Below are 19,196 nucleotides of genomic sequence, written 5' to 3'. Positions count from 1 at the left end.
TACAAACTATATCCTCAACCACAACTACATTTTCTTTGAAGGGAAGGTATGCAAACAAATCCATGACACAGCCATGGGCAACCGTATGCCATCCTCCTATGTCAAGCTGTTTGTGGGCCATCTAGAGGAAACCTTCCTAGCCTGCAAAAATTCCTAAACCCTAGACTGGTTCATGAGCCAGATTCGGGGCAAGCACACAATATCCAGTTCTTCACATCCCCAACACTTTTCCTTCAATCTGCTTCATTCTTCCATCCACTTCACCTGGCCCTCCTCTACCCATCGTGCCACCTTCTTGGGCATTGACCTCCACTCCTCGCTGATGGCTCCATTCAGACCTCTGTGCACATTAAACCCACTAACCGACAACAGCACCTGCATTTCGACTGCTGCCACCCCTTCCCCATGAAAAAATCCTTCCCACAAGGCCTAGCCACCCATGGACGATATATCTGCACTGAGTAGAGACCGAGTGAGGTGGCACAGTGGTTAGCACACTGGACTTGCATTTGGGAGGACGACGGTTCAATCCCGTTTCCAGCCATCCTGATTTAGGTTTTTCGTGATTTCCCTAAATCGTTTCAGGCACATGCCGGGATGGTTCCTTTGAAAGGGCACGGCTGATTTCCTTCCCAATCCCTCCCTAACCCGAGCTTGCGCTCCATCTCTAATGACCTCGTTGTCGACGGGACGTTAAACACTAACCACCACCACCACCACTGAGTAGAACTCTCTCGCACAGTATGCTGAAGGCCTCTCAAAGATATTTACAAGCTGGTAATACATTGCAAAACCTAGTGCACAATCACCCTGGACTGTAACAGATGAACCCTATGCTTCACCAAAACTTGTATCATCTCACGTCCTGCTCTGAAATGAGGGACATCATACCCAAGATCCTCCCCACTCTTTCTAAAGTGGTGTTCCGCTGCCCACCCAACCTACACAACATCCTAGTCTATCCCTAAGCCACTCCAAACCCCAACCCCTTGCACAGAGATCATATCCTTGTGGCTGACCAAGGTGAAAGATCTGCCCATTCCACCTACCCAGTACCTCCAAACTCCAGTCCTGCCACAGGCTTATCCTACCTCATCAGAGGCCAGACCACATGCTTTCACAAGGGGCCATGTCATATACCAACTCTGCTATAAATACTGCACAGCCTTCTATGTTAGTATGACAACCAACCAGCTGTCCACCACGATGAATGGCTACCGCCAAACTGTTGTCATAAACAAAGCTGACCACCCGGTGTCACAACATGCAGCTGAAGCAACATGCTCAATTTGAACAGCTGCTTCACAGCATCTGGATCCTTCCCTCCCCGACCAGCTTCTCTGAGCCATGCAGGTGGGAGTTACCCTTAAAACACATCCTTCACTCCCAAATTGTCCTGGCCTCGATCTCGGGCACCCACTGTCCCCACACCCTTGACCGAACAGTTTCCCCTTCCTCCGTCCTCTTACCCCCTCTCAATTCACGTCCCAACATAGCCTTCAGCATGTACTGCTTCCCACTGGCTGCTCCTTAAGATCCTCTCTTCTCACCTACCAGGGATTCTAACATTCACTAACTGACAATAAAAGGTGCCTGAATGCTTCAAAAAACCATTTTTTTCTATAACTGTGTGATAACTCTCTCTGGCACTCGGCGCCTCAAATGTACAGTATTCAGCTACTGTCACATGAAATACAACAACAACAACAACAACAACAACAACAACACTGTAAACATTAAAATGTAGTTACGGTGCTATCTAAATAAAGGGGCACGTGCTTGCTTACTTGCAATGTTTGTCCTTCGCTAGTTCAAATGTTTCCTCCTTTACTAACACATAATCTCCAATGCGAGGCTCTTTAATGTTGAACGTAGGCTCAACTGGTGATTCAGCTCGTGCACACAGTTCTTGCATTACATCATTTGGCTCAACTGGCACACACAGTTGATCTTCATTTTCCTTATCTGTAATGAGAAAAGTGACTGCATAAATGTGATATGTGGGAAACTATTGAGAAGTAAACAGATTTCAAAGCAAAAAAAATTGCTGACATAACTATTTATCAGGCTACACAGCCATTACTATTGCCACATGGAGTCAAAGCAATCACTGCAAATAATCCTACTGTTTCCACCAACCACATGCCCTGGGTCTACTGAAAAATTCAATTAGAATGGCAATGGCAAACATTGATCAGGCACTGCTGGCCTCCTGCCATGGTGGACTACGGATCAAGCTCAGAGTCATGCAGCTGTTCAGCTGTCATCAATCATGTGGGAACACTCCACCCTGCCTGCCTCTGCTTGTGTGGGCAGATGCTGCTGTTGTGAGCCATCTTATCCATGCTGAATCCACAGTGTGATTCTGCGCACCTCAGCACACCCCGTCCTGTGCAGCTAGGCAGTCGATTCTGAGACTGACAGACAACTCATCTTCCTGCAGGTGCATGGCTTACACGTGGCTGTAGTTTGCATTTTGGGCCACCACCCACTGTTGTAGTCAGCATCCTTGCCAAGTCACTGCCATCATCATTCCACCAATTGGGTGCCACTGCTGATGGCCACTTCTGTTCACAGGCCCTCTACACCTTACATATCCATGGATTGTTGGCTTCTCCGAGCACTGTCACAACTGTTATAGTTTGCTAAGCAATAAATGAATGTTTTAACAATAATGGTCCATGATGATACGTTGGAAAAATACTAGGCATTCAGTCACCACTCCAATGGCACCCTGCCCAGAGTGGTGAACTACTGGCTTCCTGATTTCTGCCTACCCAGGTCAACCACCCACCAGAGAGGCTTGCCATCCCAGCCACTATGCATTATAGGTTGGCCTGTATATTGTGTTCCTCTTCTCTGTGGGGAAAAATACGAACGGTCCTGGGCAGATAAGCCACTCAACCTTTTTTTTGACAAGTAAAGAAGACAACAGAGACACTAAGTTCAATAAGGCAGTCATGGTTAATGGATTCCTTGAATTTGTAACATTTCTTGTGATCGTGACAGAAATTGTATTGCCCAAAAAGAGCACTGTTGCCTAACTGAATTAATGTAAATTGGTGGTTGGAGAGTAGTCTCACAGACAAGCATAGAACTGTCTCTTGTTCCATGGCTCAACCTACTGAGATTCCTTCATAGAGGAAGTTACTAAAATAGGAATATACAATATCAAATAAAACCATGGTAGTTTCCATATTCTTAGCAGTGCATAGCAGCAGACATTCACTGCTACAACTATGTACCTCAAGTTACCTAATTTCCAAAGAGATTCATGATTCACGGTGTTCTTAGCATCCCTCCATTGCAAACATCAACACAATCTGTGATATATAAAGGCAGGTGAAGTTTCACATTCTGGGCCCCAACAGGCCAATCAGAGCTGACCGATAGCCAGGTCATCCTCTGTCAATGGTGTCAACGAATGCAGTGCTGAGGGCCATGCGGTCAGCACATCACACTCCCAGTCATTGTCAAGTTTTTTGACCTTGGAACCGCTACTTATTAGTCAAATAGCTCCTGGCCTCAAGAGGTTGAATGCACCCTGTACTACTCCCCCCAGCAAGGAAAAATTCCTGACAGTACTGGGAGTCGAACTCAGGTCCTCTGCATGGCAGTCAGCTGCGCTAACCACTATCTACGGAGGTGAACATAATCTGCAGCAGCATGTGCAAATTCCTTGATTATTGCACAGCATCAGCATAATGCATCTGGCCAACTATTAGGTATAAAAGACCAACATAGCATCTATTAGCCAGACAGTTACCGACAACAATCATGGATGAAAGTCACTGACGGCTTGAGTGCTCATTCATGCTTCAGGCAGAACAAAACCATGAAAATATTATCCATTCAGTAAAGTTATTTACAGAGTAACCAAGAAAGCTAGATAATTTAAATGTGAGATGACCTTGCTGAATCACCCATGTGAGACATAGTGTGCCAACCATCCTAAATTGAGGGGTGTAAAATTGTACACCACTCAAGTAAAGAAAGAAAAATATGGTATTTACAGTTCATTTAATATGCTATCACTATTTCCATGAAAGCTGCATCCACAAGGCGCAAATAAGTTTGATTTGGACAGATAGGCACCCCATTTTACCTACACAAGAAACAAAGGCTGGCATCCACAAATTAGGATCAGAAATGGTAGTCAACACTATTGATGACAACCTTAAGAGGTATGGCAAATGACAATCAACTTTAAAGGGACCATTTGTGGCTATTCTTTTTATGTTTAGAAAGGTCAGCATCAGATGTGCGAGCACCCCAGAAGGCCCATTTTTTAAGGCATTCTGAGGATGTTAGGTCCTCATCAGTACTCTGTGTTGGAGGGGGGAAAACATGTCATGAGCATACAAATGTCCATTTTGCATTTAGCTTACAGAAAACATAAATATACTATATATGTACCTTTTGTAACAATTCTACCAAAAGCTAACATTTACTACAAGCTGTTGACTAAAATATGAAAAGACATGTATTCACCAAAAAACTGCACAAGTTAAAAATCTGAGCTGTAATGTTAGGCTTTTTCACTCTCTGAAAAACCTATTCATATTTTTGAAACAGTCACATTTGATTAACAGTCAGTATGGTATTAGATTCTTGTTTCTGTGCCTAACTATTGCTTAAAGTTTATTTCTCTATGTCAAATGGCTGTCTTGTACTCAGATCAGTGTTAACTGCATGCTCAATAGAAGATTTGTGTGACATTTTTTAACAATCTGAAACCAGGTAGTTTTGCAGATTATTTAAAAAACTTAAATGCAATACTTATAGGGGCACATGCTGCCAATAGTAACTAAAATAATTTAGTGATAACAAAAATTATTTCTCTTATGCAATACATTCTCCAAGTTTCTAAATAAAAATTATTTCAGAAGGATATAACGAGTAGGCAGAAACTTATCACCAACTATTCTATCTATCGAGCAATTTACATAACTGGGTGAGTGATCAACAAACTTTTTCCTACAGGATAATTCACTTCTTTAGGAAACCAGGGTTAGATTTGACACACACAAATAATTTTTTTTCTAGTTGAGTAACTGTGGATATTATCACTTGTTTCAGAATATAACAGATGATGAAGAACAAACTTCATAAGAGTATACATGTACTGTGAAATTGTTGTCAGACTGGTCAGCTCTTTAAATTGGCAAATATCATATGAATGAGTGAACGCTACATGATAAGAGTAATCTGAAACAATGTCCTTTATAGATACTGTTTGTTAACATTCATCCCCTAAACTGTTGTTGTTGTTGTTGTTTAGTTAAAAAGAATCTGAAGAAATGTGAGTATTTATCAATATTTCAAGACTGATACAACAAAAAATCCACTTCAGTTTCTGGTAATTTCCATTTACTGCACAACTTGTTTTGAAGCCCAAAGCTTCATCCTGAGGTACCACCAACTGCGAACAAGAGGAGGAGCTATGAGTTTAAAAATATAATAAAAACAGTCTAGACCACATACAATATTTTATTTTAGAAAATGATGACCGGTTTTGACCAATACCTGATCATCTTCAGACCATTACATATTTCTTGCTGACTGCTGAAGCTCGTGGCATGGAGCACTAACGGCTCCTGGCTGGTGTTAAGAACAACTGCCACCTGAAGTTGCTTTTCACACCAGCCACGAGCAGTCAGTGCTTCATGCCACCAGCTCCAGGAGTCAGCAAGGAGTATGTACTGGTCTGAAGATGATCAGGTATTGCTCGAAACTGGTCACCATTTTCAAAATAAAATATTTTACATGGTCTAGACTGTTTATATTATATTTTTTGTAGTATTTTATGACTGCAAACATTTCCTAAAACCATGTTTCAAAAACTTATAAACAGGAGTGTTCGGCACAAAATGTCTAAAAGTGGGTCTATCAGTGGGCATCAGAATAAAAAGATAAAAATACAACTAAAACAGGGTGTATGAACAGTATAAAATTATATATCTAAAAATTGAGCAGTAAGACAATGACAGGTGATGTGTGGTAGGAGAATGATGCCAACCATTAAGATCAGTAACTGCGCATACACTCATCTTAAAAAAAAAGAAAAGTGTCAATATAAAAAGCTTTGTCACATTTACAGTAATATATGCAACAGGAATGGCAATGTACATGTATAAGACAGCATGATGCATCCACACAGCACCAGACATAATAAAAATTAGCAAGAAGCAAAAAGGGATTTAAACTATGACTAAAGAAAGTGAGTAAAGAAACTGAGCCTACGTATAGTGGATAAGAACACTATAATTAGGGAAAGATGAAAATGATACTAACACAAGAGGTACTGATAGTAAATAAAAATATATCTAAAAATTAAGCAATGAAATGACAACAGGTGAAGAATGGCACAAGAATGACAGCAATCTCCACCACTATCCTAAAAGACATATCCTTGACATCCTTCACAAAATACAAAATTTTGCACTATCTGAACCAGAACCCTGTGTTTAAGGTAAATGGACAAACTATGCTTAAACCCAAGTTTATTCCCAATAACTATGAATTTCTTAAGCACTAAGTCTGCCAAGCTTCTATTCGTTAGTACCTGAAAAATTATTTTAACATTGATACTCTCATGTATTTAATATACCTTACATTATTTCATTTTAATACTTCGTCATTACAGTGAACATCCTGTAACTGAATTTTAGGATTCTTATCAACTACACTTAGGTTTAGTTTCTTCACTCAGCTTCACTTGTTCTAGTTTATAGGCCATTTTACTTATCACTTATTTTTATTACATCTAGTGCTGTGTAGATGCACCGTTCTCTTTCATATATTTACATTGCTATTCCTGTTATGTATATCAGTTTAATTCTGACTAAGCTTATTATAGTAAGACTTTGTTTTGGCTCTTGAAGCCATTACTGGTTCCAGTTCATCACTGGCAGTTCGGTACAGCAACTGGTTATGATATTTCCTTGAATAAAAGCAGTCTCAGTTGCAGAATTGTTTTTATTCATACCAATTATGCATTGTGGCCTTGTAAAATATCATCAGATCATCTGAAGAACATAAAACATTTTTTTTTTTAAATGTAACAAACAGTAACATAATGCAGCATGATTCTTAACTGTGCAACCACACAAAGAGTGATAATAGCATACCTCTAAACTCACATAAAAATGTAGAAGAAGTAGTCTCATACATGAGTTGCAACAACAGGGCATAAAATAAGAATAGAAATCATCTAGATAAGGCATCAGCTGGTCAAAAGTCTTATCAGACTGAAGAGAGTCTAAATGGAAATCAAACTAAATTAATTAAATTACTGGGAGGCAATAAAGGATGTAAAACAAATGAAATATGTGAACAGTTAGATACCTTACTTGTGCTAAGATAAGATCATAACATTGTCCAGAGAGTAAACACACATACAACATGCACGCCACAAGCTAGAAAGTGTTCCTGTGAAACACGTCTGCTAAGGACTACAGGAAAAGCTACTATGAGGTGAGGTATACAATAAGAGGCACAGTACCTGTACCACTTGTGTGGTCTAGATGACACAAGCATCGACCACAGCTGAATAAGCCATATGCATTACTCAATAGGAATCAAAATTTAAATTATTTAAAGTGTATGTGACTATGTTCGCAAGGGGCAGACACAACTTACATTATGGAAAGCTATGAAATTTAACTGATAACATCTGGGGCTAACAAAACACTAAGTGCGGGATAAAACATTGCTGTTTACAAAATTGCTGAGAAGGAAAACTTGTGCGTAAAAAGGTCTTAAATTGTAGCTTAGGCCATCACAAACCAAGTGGAGTAAGTAATACTGCTATCAGAGGGCTACGATGTTACCACAATAAAATATATAAAAGCATCTAATAAATAACCAATTAATTGGTGACAATTAAAGATCACAGAAAAATAATATACGGGAAAAACACTGCCACTCACAAAAATGCTTAAGATGAAGTGTTTAAAATTGCATAACAGGATCTTAAAACATAATTTAACCCATAGAGTGAATGATCTAAGTGTTGGAGGATTTACGAAGGCAACATAATTAAATACATAAAAGAATCTTTAAGCAACCAGGAGTACATGAGAGGGGGAAAAAAAGAAAAAAACACAGCTTACTAATAAATATCCTCTGTGGATGTACATTTATTAAAAAATACTATAACCAAAACATGCAAGTAGCAGAAGCAAGAATAATAAAGTATGGTAGTCTTACCTAAAAGCAAAAAATATTATGGGAGAGACATTATTGTGGGCATCATTCAGTTTTACATTTTCCACAAACCCACCACTAGTGATGCAGTCATACATGCTTTCTCACGTCACCTTTACTGCAGTAAGATTAGCTTCTTGAAATCCATGCTACACTGCATCAGTGACCTTCTGTCAAGCCATTTATCCAAAGACAAAGAGAAGGCTAATCTAAAACATATTCCGATCAGCAATGGGTATAGCTCAATGATAGTTGATGATTTATATAAACAAAAGACCCTACCAAATGAGTCCAGAATCCCACTAATCTTGACAAAAAATTGTGAAGACCCCATTTGTAGCGAATCTCTCATGTGGCTTTGCTAAGCTGTTTAAGAAGCAAGATATGGAAGTTGTTTCCTCATCAACTAATAAAGTGCAAAATTATTACACCCACAATGAACACGGCACAAAGACAAATATGCAGGTTCTGGTGCTTACAGGATCGACTGCAAAGACTGTGATGCATCACATGGAGACTGACTGATAGAAAGCTTATAATCAGATTTAATGAGCATTTACTTATTAAGAGAGGACAACTAAAGCATCATTCTGCCTTTGCTGAGCACCTGAAATCAAATGGTCATCAGCCTCCAACTTTAATAACATAAGTGTGCTGCACACAGCTCACAAAGGGAAGAAGATGAATTGGCTCCAAGAGATGGGGATTATAAAACACCTAGATGATAGTCATGACGATTTTTGATCTATCAAAACCCCAGAAGCACGTTATTGCCTACTCACACCATTTCCAACAAAAAGTCACCACCTCCCCCACTCCTCCTGCCACCCATACCCCAGTCCCTGCCCTCCACACCTATGTCCTGTCAACCCCAGACCCTAAGTTCCTTGATGCCCGTACCCTCACCATGGAGATATGAAGGTGTCTACCTGGTGGTCCCATCTCCCAGCTGATTCCTCGCAGGGACTCAGTCCTCATCAATTCCCCCTCCTTTCACATGGATTTCCTCTGTAAACTCCTGCGCATTTTGTTTGGTCCCCATGCTTCTCTGACACCCTTCCTTTCCTCTTCCTCTGCCCCTTCAGCCCCAGCCTCCCCGTCATCCCCCCACCTACACTGCCGTGATCACCAAGCTCAGTCCGGTGATCATGGAGGCTGAGGTGTTGGCGGAACTGAACTCACACCCGGACCTGGAAATTCGCTCTGACTGACGTATCCACAGTGCCTCTGGTCCCATCTATCTCGTGTGGGTCTTTTTGGAGTCCGCTCCCTTCATTTACCACCTCCTCACCCAGGGTGCCCTGATTTTTCACCTTGGCCACCATGTTGAATCCTCCAAATCCCCTCCTCAATCCAACCTCTGCCAGCATTGGCACATGTACAACGATCACCTAACCCCCAACTGCAAATATTCCCTCACCTGTCATTGCAAGGCCTCCCACTTTCTTAAACACTGCCCCAACCTCACCACCCCTCCTGTAACACCTACAACGGCCCCTATCCCACCTGCTCCCACAAGTGTAAAGCTAAACCCCCTCCTGCCACCCCTGAGCTTACTGTCCCTGTCCATCCCACTGATCCCCCCCCCCCTCCCCCGTCCACACCAACAATTCCCTCCGTCCTACCATCCACAGCTGAAGACATCATCTGGTTCCTCACCATAGACCTCCAAAACATTCACCCTTTCCAGCATCGCCACACCCTCCAACAAATATTCCTCGCTGCCCACTCTGTCTTACACCTTCTCCACTTACTCCCACAACCAAGCCCACTTCACCTTCACCTGCCTCGACTCCCTAGTCTAATTCTCTTCCCTCCCCTCTCTTCAACCCCCCTCTGCTCCCGTCATGGTGCGGTATGAGTGTCGCATCCTATTCCAGTATGTCCGCACCAACAAATACCTACTCATGAATACCCTCTCCCACCATCGGGTCAACACCTGCCTCCTGAACGAAACCTTTCTCCAGCCCCACCATACTATCCACACATCTCCCTATATCCTAAACCGCACTGATGCTCCTGGTCCTAGAGCACAGGGTGGTGTCGCCATTGGCCACCTTAAGCATATCCCCATCCGGCCACAACCCCTCCTAAATGACCCCACTAAACACCTTATCCTCAACATCATCTTCCCCTCCCTCACAATGATCTGCGCGACCATCTATGTCCGCTCCATTGCTTCTCTTCCCTATGACTTCATCTCCCACATTGACCACACCTTCTCCACCTATGTGATTGCTGGACATTAACATCCATAGCCGCTCCCCTGCCGCCCTTCAGTGGTGGTATCAGTTCCTCTCCATGATCTAAGGTGACCTTATTCCCCTTCGCCAGCACACCTGTCCCGAAAGTGACATCATCCCTGATGTTGTCATTGCCTCCACCAACCTCCTTGGGCGTATCGCCGTCGACATCCTTGAACCCACAGGCAGCAACCACCTCCCCATCCTTCTCACCATAGCGTCTGCTCACCATACCCCTCCGGCTCCCCACCCTGCACCCCCTCCCAAGGTCGTCCATGACTACCGTCATGCCAACTGGGAATCCATCGCCACCCAGGTCAAAAGCCACCCTCTTACTTATCACCATCCTGACGATTTCATCCCCCGTCCTTCCTTCAGACTGTAATTACTGATGTGCCGTGGAGGCCCATGTTCCTTCTAAAACAATCCAACCCCACCGTCCCACTCTCCCTCCGTGAACTGTCCTCCTCCTCCTCCGCGAATCCTGCCGCCTCTATCGCTCCTTCCTGCACACTTGTGACAGGGATACACTCCATCATTGGCAAATGCAGGACATGCACAGAACCTTATTACAGCAAAGAAATACCTGGACTGGTGCCAGACCTGTACACAACTCAACGCCACCCTTCCTATCAACTCCTCCAAGTACTGGTCCATCTTCCATCACCTTACTGGTTCCCATTCCACACCCCATTACCCTGTTCTCCATAATGACTGCCCCCTTCGTGACAACCTCAGTAAGGCTAACCACTTCGCTTCCCACTTTTCTGAGGTCTTATCCGTCCCTGACGATCCCCACTTTGATTATTCTCTTTTCCCCACCGTTATGGAATGCGCCAATACCTCAGTCACTCCACTTGCTCCTGGTCTCCAATACTTGGGGCAATTGGCCCCCTCTCTGTCTTGAACACTCCAATCACAGCACAAGACATTAAACTTATCCTCCAGTCTAAACGCAACACGGCCCCTGGTCACGACTGTGGCACCTACCACCACCTTAGAGAAAGTCCCTTCTCCTTCGTGACTGTCCTTGCCAATCTCTATCACGTCATCATCTCTACTGGCTTCTACCCTGACCTGTAGAACACTTCCCACGTCCTCTTATTCCTCAAACCCAACAAACCTCTTCCTATCATCCCATGTGCCTCATCTCCGTCTTCAGTAAGGTCTTTGAATCCATCCTCTCCTGTCGTATCCATCAGCACCTTCATCAAAACCACCTACTCCCACTTACCCTGTGTGGCTTCCGACCCCCTCCTCCGCTGAACACCAACTCCTTAACCTTGTCCACTTTCTTTCCCTCCAGCTTAACTTCCATCACTCCGCCATTTTTGTTTCCCTCGACCTCCAAAATGCCTATTACCACATATAGCGTCCCAGTCTTCTCTTTAAATTCGAAACCTATGCCTGCCTGTCAATTTTGTCCATCTGGTCACTTCCTTCCTCTGACACCATCCTTCCTATGTCGTCATCCACAACACCAACTCCCGTATCTTTCATCCCACTGCTGGCATGCCCCAGGGCTCCGTCCTCTCCCCTCCCCTCTATCTCCTGTACACCACTGATATGCCCAAGCCACCCCCACCTGTCCAACTTCTCCAATATGCTGATGACACTGCCTTCCTGGCTCTCTATCCTACCCTTCCAATGGCACCATCGCACCCTCCAAACCCACCTTAACCAGTTCACCACTTGGTGTAACCAGTGGTTCCTTCATCTCAACCCCTCCCAAAACCCAGGCAACCATCATAGGCCGCACCACCCACTCCTTCCGTTCCCATGATTTCCACCTCACCATTTATGGTCATCCCATCCATCTCACCCCCACCCTAAGATACCTTGGCCTCACCCTCAACTGTCGCCTAACCTTGACCTCTCACCTACTAACCACCCAGCAGAAAGCCCATTCCCGCCTCCTGAAACTCCTGCCTGGACAGACATGGGTATTGCATCCTTCCACCATCCTTAACACCTACAAATCCCTCATCCCTTCTATCCTCTGTTATGCCAGCATTGCCTGGATCTCCACACCCACCCACTTTTACCAGGCCCTCCAAATCCTCGAACGACATGTGCTCCGCCTTGCCTTTTGTATCTGCCTTCCTTCCCCCACACAGCTCCTGTATGACCTCATCCCTTTCCCTCACCTCCTCCTTTTCCTCCAACATCTCCGCACCCTTTTCACTGTCCGCAGGCTTGATTCCCCCCCCCCCTTCTGGTATCCTCCTTCCTCTCACCCCCCCCCCCCCCCAGTCATTGCCGTGCCTCTATCGCTGCATCCCGCCCTCTCCACCTCTACACCCTCTATCTCCTTCACCAGGGCAATTTCCAGCACCTCCCCTCCCGGATGTTAAACTTCACCCTGACATCTACCCTTTCTTCCAACTATAACCTGTCTTTGTACCCCCCCCCCCCTTCCCCAGGGCCTCCCTGAGTCCCTGCACCCCCTCCTCGCTTCCCTCCCACGTCCTTCCCTCCCCAGCCCCCCTCAGCGTACCTCTCGCCCGTCTCCTCCCCCCCTCTCCTCCCCTCCCCACCTTCCGTGATTGTTATATGCTACGCCGTCCGTCGATACTTTTATGATCCTGTGTGTGGTTTTGTTTTGTGTGCGCTAATTTTTTACGGTTTTTATCTCCATTTTACAGTCCCCCCATTTTTGTCTGTTTTCTTCCACACTGTTCCCCATTTTTAATATCTATGTACCCAATTTTTCCTCCATTCTGTTATTTCAAATGTCTTCTTTGTACAATTACTGTCTTTCGCATATTGCTGCTGCTGCCAGCCCGCCCCAGGTGGAAAAAAAGAGGAAAAAGAATGAAAAAAAAAAAGCGCGTAACGCATTCGGTAGCGTAAGCGCATTCGGTAGCGTAATGCGAATTGCGGTTCTTCTTACGTTGGTTCAAATCTCCTTAATATCAATTTTTTCCTCGTTCAATATGAAATACGCACATCTCGTAATTATAAAACTAATAATCATTTTTTATGAATAATGCACGTCTTCTTGTTTCTAATTACATATTGGACGCGAAATTCCTGTTTCCATTTCGAATACAAATTCTTAATTATCGATGTTTTATGAAAGACTGTTCATAAAAGTGGCTTAAATTAAGAAAACATAATTTAATTTTTTAAGACAGAAATGAAAAACCAAATCATCTTTATTTGGACATGTCCATCGTTTTATACCGCAGAGGTAGCTAAGTGTCGTAGAAACATGAAAAACAATCATTTTCACCGCATCGAGCACATCATATAAATGCTGGATTTTTACACTTGCTACTGTACCATTACAGTATGAACCCAACAGAACTGATATGGAGCCAAGCTGCGGGATTTGGCCCCAGAAGTAGCAAGACTATTTAGCTGCCAGACGTGCTGGAACTAAACGCACGCAGCTTTTTCACACGTCACTGCCGAGCGCTGGAGGCATATAAAAGGGCTCGTCATAAAACAAGAGAGCATGCTGGGCTTGGTTGACTTAGTGGATTCTGTTGTCGTTATGCTCGTTATCAACGTAGCAGGTGACACTTCCAGAACTGAAATGTATTTTTCGGATTCGGATAAGGAAGAAGCTAAGAGATTACCAGACGACTAACTGTAAGTAATACCTTCAGTGGCTTCAATATTTAATTATACGGTGAAATCCTTCATACTCTTACGATAAACACAGCTTATGCAGAAAAATTACCCTGTGGTTAAGTCAGGAATTTTCCTCATTCTTGTTTTTAATTACAGTAGTACGTTAGCTAAAAACGATAAAGTGTTGCGGTTTTCGTCTAGTCGTCTAAGGAGCTTATTGTGGAAGATTTGCAGTGTATTATTTCATTCTGCTTAAAAATTAAATCACATTTGAAGCTGTATTGTTCCTCTGCTTATGTCTTTTAACGTGTGACCTGCAGCCGGCCACGTCACCGCAGGCTAGCTGTACCAGCTGACCGGCCAGTACTGTCAAAGTTAAATGCGGCGGTAAAGCTATTGTCCTGCATGATTGCGCAGTCTATGTGCCAATAACACAGCGTAAAACGTACCCTTATGATCGTACTTGACTTTACTCGAGACAGCTTCGCTGCAGTTCCGTGTGAAGCGGAAATCCAATGAGGTTCCAGCAAACGCGGAAGAATACATATTGAAATGTTTACATCAGGTTTATTCTTATAATTATTATAGTTCTGTACCTGTTATCATTTACCTCATAGTAGCTTTTGCTGTAGTACTTAGCAGACATTTTGCATGTGTTTAGAATCTGTTGTACACTGTGCTGATCTGGTCTTGGCACATGTAAGGTATCTAACGGTTCACATATTTTATTTTACATTCTTATTGCCTCCCAGTAGTTAAATTATTTTATTTTCGTTCTCATTTAGATTGTTTTGTCTGGTAAGGCATCTTACAAGCAGATGCCTTATCCAAATGATTTTTATTCTTATTTTGTGCCCTATTGTGGCAACTGATAAATGAAGCTGCTTCTGCTATTTTTGTACGTTAGTTTTGACATATATTATCCTTATGTGCATGGATGCACAGTTTATAATCGTGCTTAATTATGTTACCATCGGTTACTTTAAAAATTTTCTGTTCTATGCTTTTCATATAATCTGATGATGCCTCACAAAGACAAAATGTGTAACTGATAAAAACAAAAACCAGTTTGCAACCAAGACTACCTTAAAAACAAAACACGGAACATTAAAGATGAGTATACGATTACCGATCTCAATGGTTGCCATCTCTCTCGCCACCCTTCATCTGCTGTCATCTTAATGTTTAATTTGTATACTATCAGTACCCCCTGTTTTAGCATTTTTATTTTTTCCTAATGATAGTGTTTCATCCACTACACATAGGCTATTTCTTTATTCACTTTCTTTGGTCCTAGTATACAGCCCACTTTTACTTCTCACTTATTTTTATTACATCTGGTGCTGGTAGGTAGGTAAGTACGTACGTACGTAGGCTGGCTGGCTACAGGCCATCAACTGGCTTCCTCCTAACCAACACATGGCCCTTACTGGCACTGAGGCAGAACCAGAATTCATCAGACCTCCACGTTGACATCCAATGAGCTCTCGCTTGACACCACTGAAGTCACAAATGGTGGCAGTTTGGGGTCAACGGAATGCATGCTACATGGTGTGTGGCACAGAGCTGTCCCTGAAGTAACTGATTAGTAACAGTTTGTTGAGGGACTGTGGTGCCCACTGCTGCTCCAATTGCTGCTGAAGATGCAGTATGATGCACCAGAACCATATGCCGAACAAATAGCCTTCCCTCTCGGTAGTGCCACATTGCCATCCATAGCCTGGTCTTTTGGGGCTGTACATCCTCGTGACCATCACTATCAGCAATCGTGTACAGTGGCTACATTCCCGCCACGACTTTCTGCAATATCACAGAAGGAATTCAGTGAGGTGTCTTTCTCACCTTAAAGGTATTCTTCACTATCCTGATAGTGGTGCTGCTAGTGCCAGTCTTTTGCGACTGGTGCGAAATTTGATTAACCATCATCTTCCAGATGTAGTAATGCACCTACCAACTTTTGTTTTTGTCGCAAAACATTTTTTTTTTTCCCATCACTGTGTATGTCATTCTAATCCTGACTAAGCTTTTTATACTATGACTGAGTTGGCTCTTTAAGACATGTCTATACATTATCGCTAATCTTTTCGTGGCTGGCATCATTCTCCTACCACACTTCACCTGTCATTTTATTGCTCACCTTTTAGATATTTTTTGTATACTTCGCGTACCCCATTTTAGTTGTATTTTTGTTTTCTATCTTTTTATTCTGAAACACACTGCTACATTGATTTTTTTTTACGCATTGTATGCCAAACACTCATGTTAATACGTTTAAATATACTTATTATATCTAAAAACAAAGACTCTGTAACTTACCAAACGAAAGCGTTGGTACATTGATAGAGACAATAACAAACACACACACACACACACACACACACACACACATTTCAAGCTTTCGCAACCCACGGAAAGAGGGAAGGAGAGGGAAAGACGAAAGGATGTGGGTTTTAAGGGAGAGGGTGGGGGGTCATTCCAATCCTGGGAAAGGAAAGACTTACCTTGGGGGGGGGGGGGGGAGGTTCTTAGATTTGCAGTTCTACTTTGTATCAATCTTGTGAACCACACTTACCTGGGAAGATGGACCAGTCAGCCCATTTCCTGCACTTTTTCAGCTATCTATTTCGGTTCCCCACCTAATTAGCACCTACATCAGTCACTTCCCCTGACACTGTCAGCTAGCTCCCTTGCTGACTGCACTAATAACTTCTGTGTCATTGAGTCAAGGCAGGCGAAACAGCTGGAGGAGGAGATTCTTGTTTAACATCTTATCAAGAGGGTCACTAGAGGAAGAGCACAAGTCCGCATTAGGGAATGACAGAGAAGGAAACTGGCTGTGCCCCTTCAAAGGAACCATCCTGGCATTTGCTTCATGAGATTTAGGGAAATCATGGAAAAACTAAACCTGGATGGTTGGATGCGGGCTTGAACCATCGAGTTGCTGGTCCTACAGTGAGTGCAATTATTTATTTATTTATTTATTTATTTATTAGTACATTTTTGTCCAGATCCCTCCCTCTATGTTAGCGCCTTTGTTCCAGTCCCATGTGTGTGTTTTATGTGAGTGTGACACCCCCCCACCCCAACTGATGACTGACTGGCCTGACTGCCACACGTTTCTCTCTCCATAATTGTGTGTATACTACTTTTCACAGCTTTACCTTTCATTTTGGTATCTCAGCCACATGGTTGTATGCAAGTAGCTCCTCTTATTCACAGTTGGTGGCACCTGAAAATGAAGCTTTATGCTTCAAAACAGGTCATACAATAAAAAGATATTACTGGCAGCTGAAGTGGATTTTTGATTCTATTATTATGTTCCTCAATTTCAGATGTTTGCCTGATCAAATATTTTAAAATGTTTAAATGAAATTAAAGCTAATGCTAAACACCATACACATTTTAATTAAATACAAGTAGGTGCACATTTGAAAATTATAATCCAACATTTATGATGAATCATATTGATCTGACTTTTTTACAGATAAGGTTTCCATCTCCATTCCACATTTCTTTTCATAAAGACATAGTAACTATGAGAATTTGGCAACTGGTTGAAACATTGGATGGTTCTGTCTGAAAGACTTCACTATAGCTGCTGAGAACAAATGGCTCTGAGCACTATGGGACTTAACTGCTGAGGTCATCAGTCCCCTAGAACTTAGAACTACTTAAACCTAACTAACCTAAGGACATCACACACATCCATGCCAGAGGCAGGATTTGAACCTGCGACCGTAGCAGTCTCGCGGTTCCAGACTGTAGCACCTAGAGCCGCTCGACCACTCCAGCCGGCTGCTGAGAACATTCTTCATCAGATTAGACTAGTATTTTTTGGGATAAAGATTTTGGAACCATTCTCGTACATCTGTTACCCTTTTTACTTGAGCACTTGTGTCTATCAAATTTCTGTTATTACATATAACAACCTAAACTTGTCAGTTCACATCTGTAATCTCTGTAAAAATTCTGCAGCATTTGCCATTCATTTGATTGCATCTGTCATGCTAGTAAATATAAAAAAAAAAAAAAAAAATCAGGTACATGAAGCCAACTTTAATTATATGAAATTCATTGAATTGCTGTCCTACAGTTAAATCTGAATGATAAAGTAAAATAAAATTCATATAAATGATAACAACAACAGTACCTAAATCTTCAGTGCAAGGCTAAATTTGCCACTGTAGTTTCCTGTGCAATCGAATTAGAACCCACAGAAATTTCAGCAATTTGCTACACTTTTCATGCATAATGTCCTCATTAGGAAGATGTAAATGCACACAGGCTAAATAATTTGCAAAATTTTTCATCATGTGTCAAATAAAATTTGCATTTCATTGAACATGACAATATTTACATTTCAAAATTTACAATTGCTCCAAATAAATACCATAGCATGACATTTTGGTTTATTACCCAGAGTGTCTGCAATGTGTGTCATAACCAGTAACTGCGTTACATTTCAGAGATTCTAACAGAACTTAGTTTTCAGCCTGGAAACCTACTATATCAACACCTGGCAACTTTGTCTCTTTAGATGTGGATGTCAAAAACACATGGTCACACTTGTGAGCAAGAAACCTACACTGAAACAATGTGATTACTATCTACAATTTTCAGTTCCTTAACTTTTATTAGTTCTCTAACAGAAACCACCTATCTGTATCTCTATTTCACTAAAAATAAAGACAGATAGTAAATAAATAAAATAAAACAAAACAGGGATCTGGAGGTGTCTCATCATGATTGATACATTTCTCTTAGCTAGAAAAAGAACTGGTAGTCGCAAGCCTGGAAAAATTTTTCTTTACAGTAAAGTTTTTCCTGTTCCCCATTTCTGGTGATCTAAATTACAATCGAAACTGTCGGAATAAACTAATATCTAAACAGAACAACAAATGCCAACACCCTACAGCAAACTGTCAGTGCAGATGTATGACACAACAAACTAATTGCTCACAGAAATACCAACTTCACAGTCAAATTAACGGAGCACTAAGTGGCCGAGAAAGGCAGATTACAATCAATCCATGTTATTATCCACAGAACTCTAGTAACAGGATGACTGAACATATCTGCCATAAACTAAAATACAACTGTTGTTCAATGTAAATATTTTGAACAGTTATCAAGTAAACGTTTCTTGAGCTACAACAAAATAATGCA

At 42.2% G+C, this 19,196-nt stretch overlaps 1 protein-coding gene across 1 annotated transcript in view; it reads right to left on the bottom strand.

Annotated features, from left to right (window-relative positions):
* The window catches only part of LOC126298823 (zinc finger protein 263-like), a 98,845-nt gene that overhangs the window by 21,011 nt on the left and 58,638 nt on the right, over positions 1–19,196 (bottom strand). The window contains exon 4 of the mRNA XM_049990290.1: positions 1,788–1,965. Coding sequence (XP_049846247.1) covers positions 1,788–1,965 — 178 coding nt within the window. The remainder of the gene's footprint in view (positions 1–1,787; positions 1,966–19,196) is intronic.

Source organism: Schistocerca gregaria, chromosome X, assembly GCF_023897955.1.
Source record: "Schistocerca gregaria isolate iqSchGreg1 chromosome X, iqSchGreg1.2, whole genome shotgun sequence".
NCBI lineage: Eukaryota > Metazoa > Arthropoda > Insecta > Orthoptera > Acrididae > Schistocerca > Schistocerca gregaria.
Note: the sequence above shows the minus strand (reverse complement) of the source record. Positions and strands in the feature narration are given on the sequence as shown.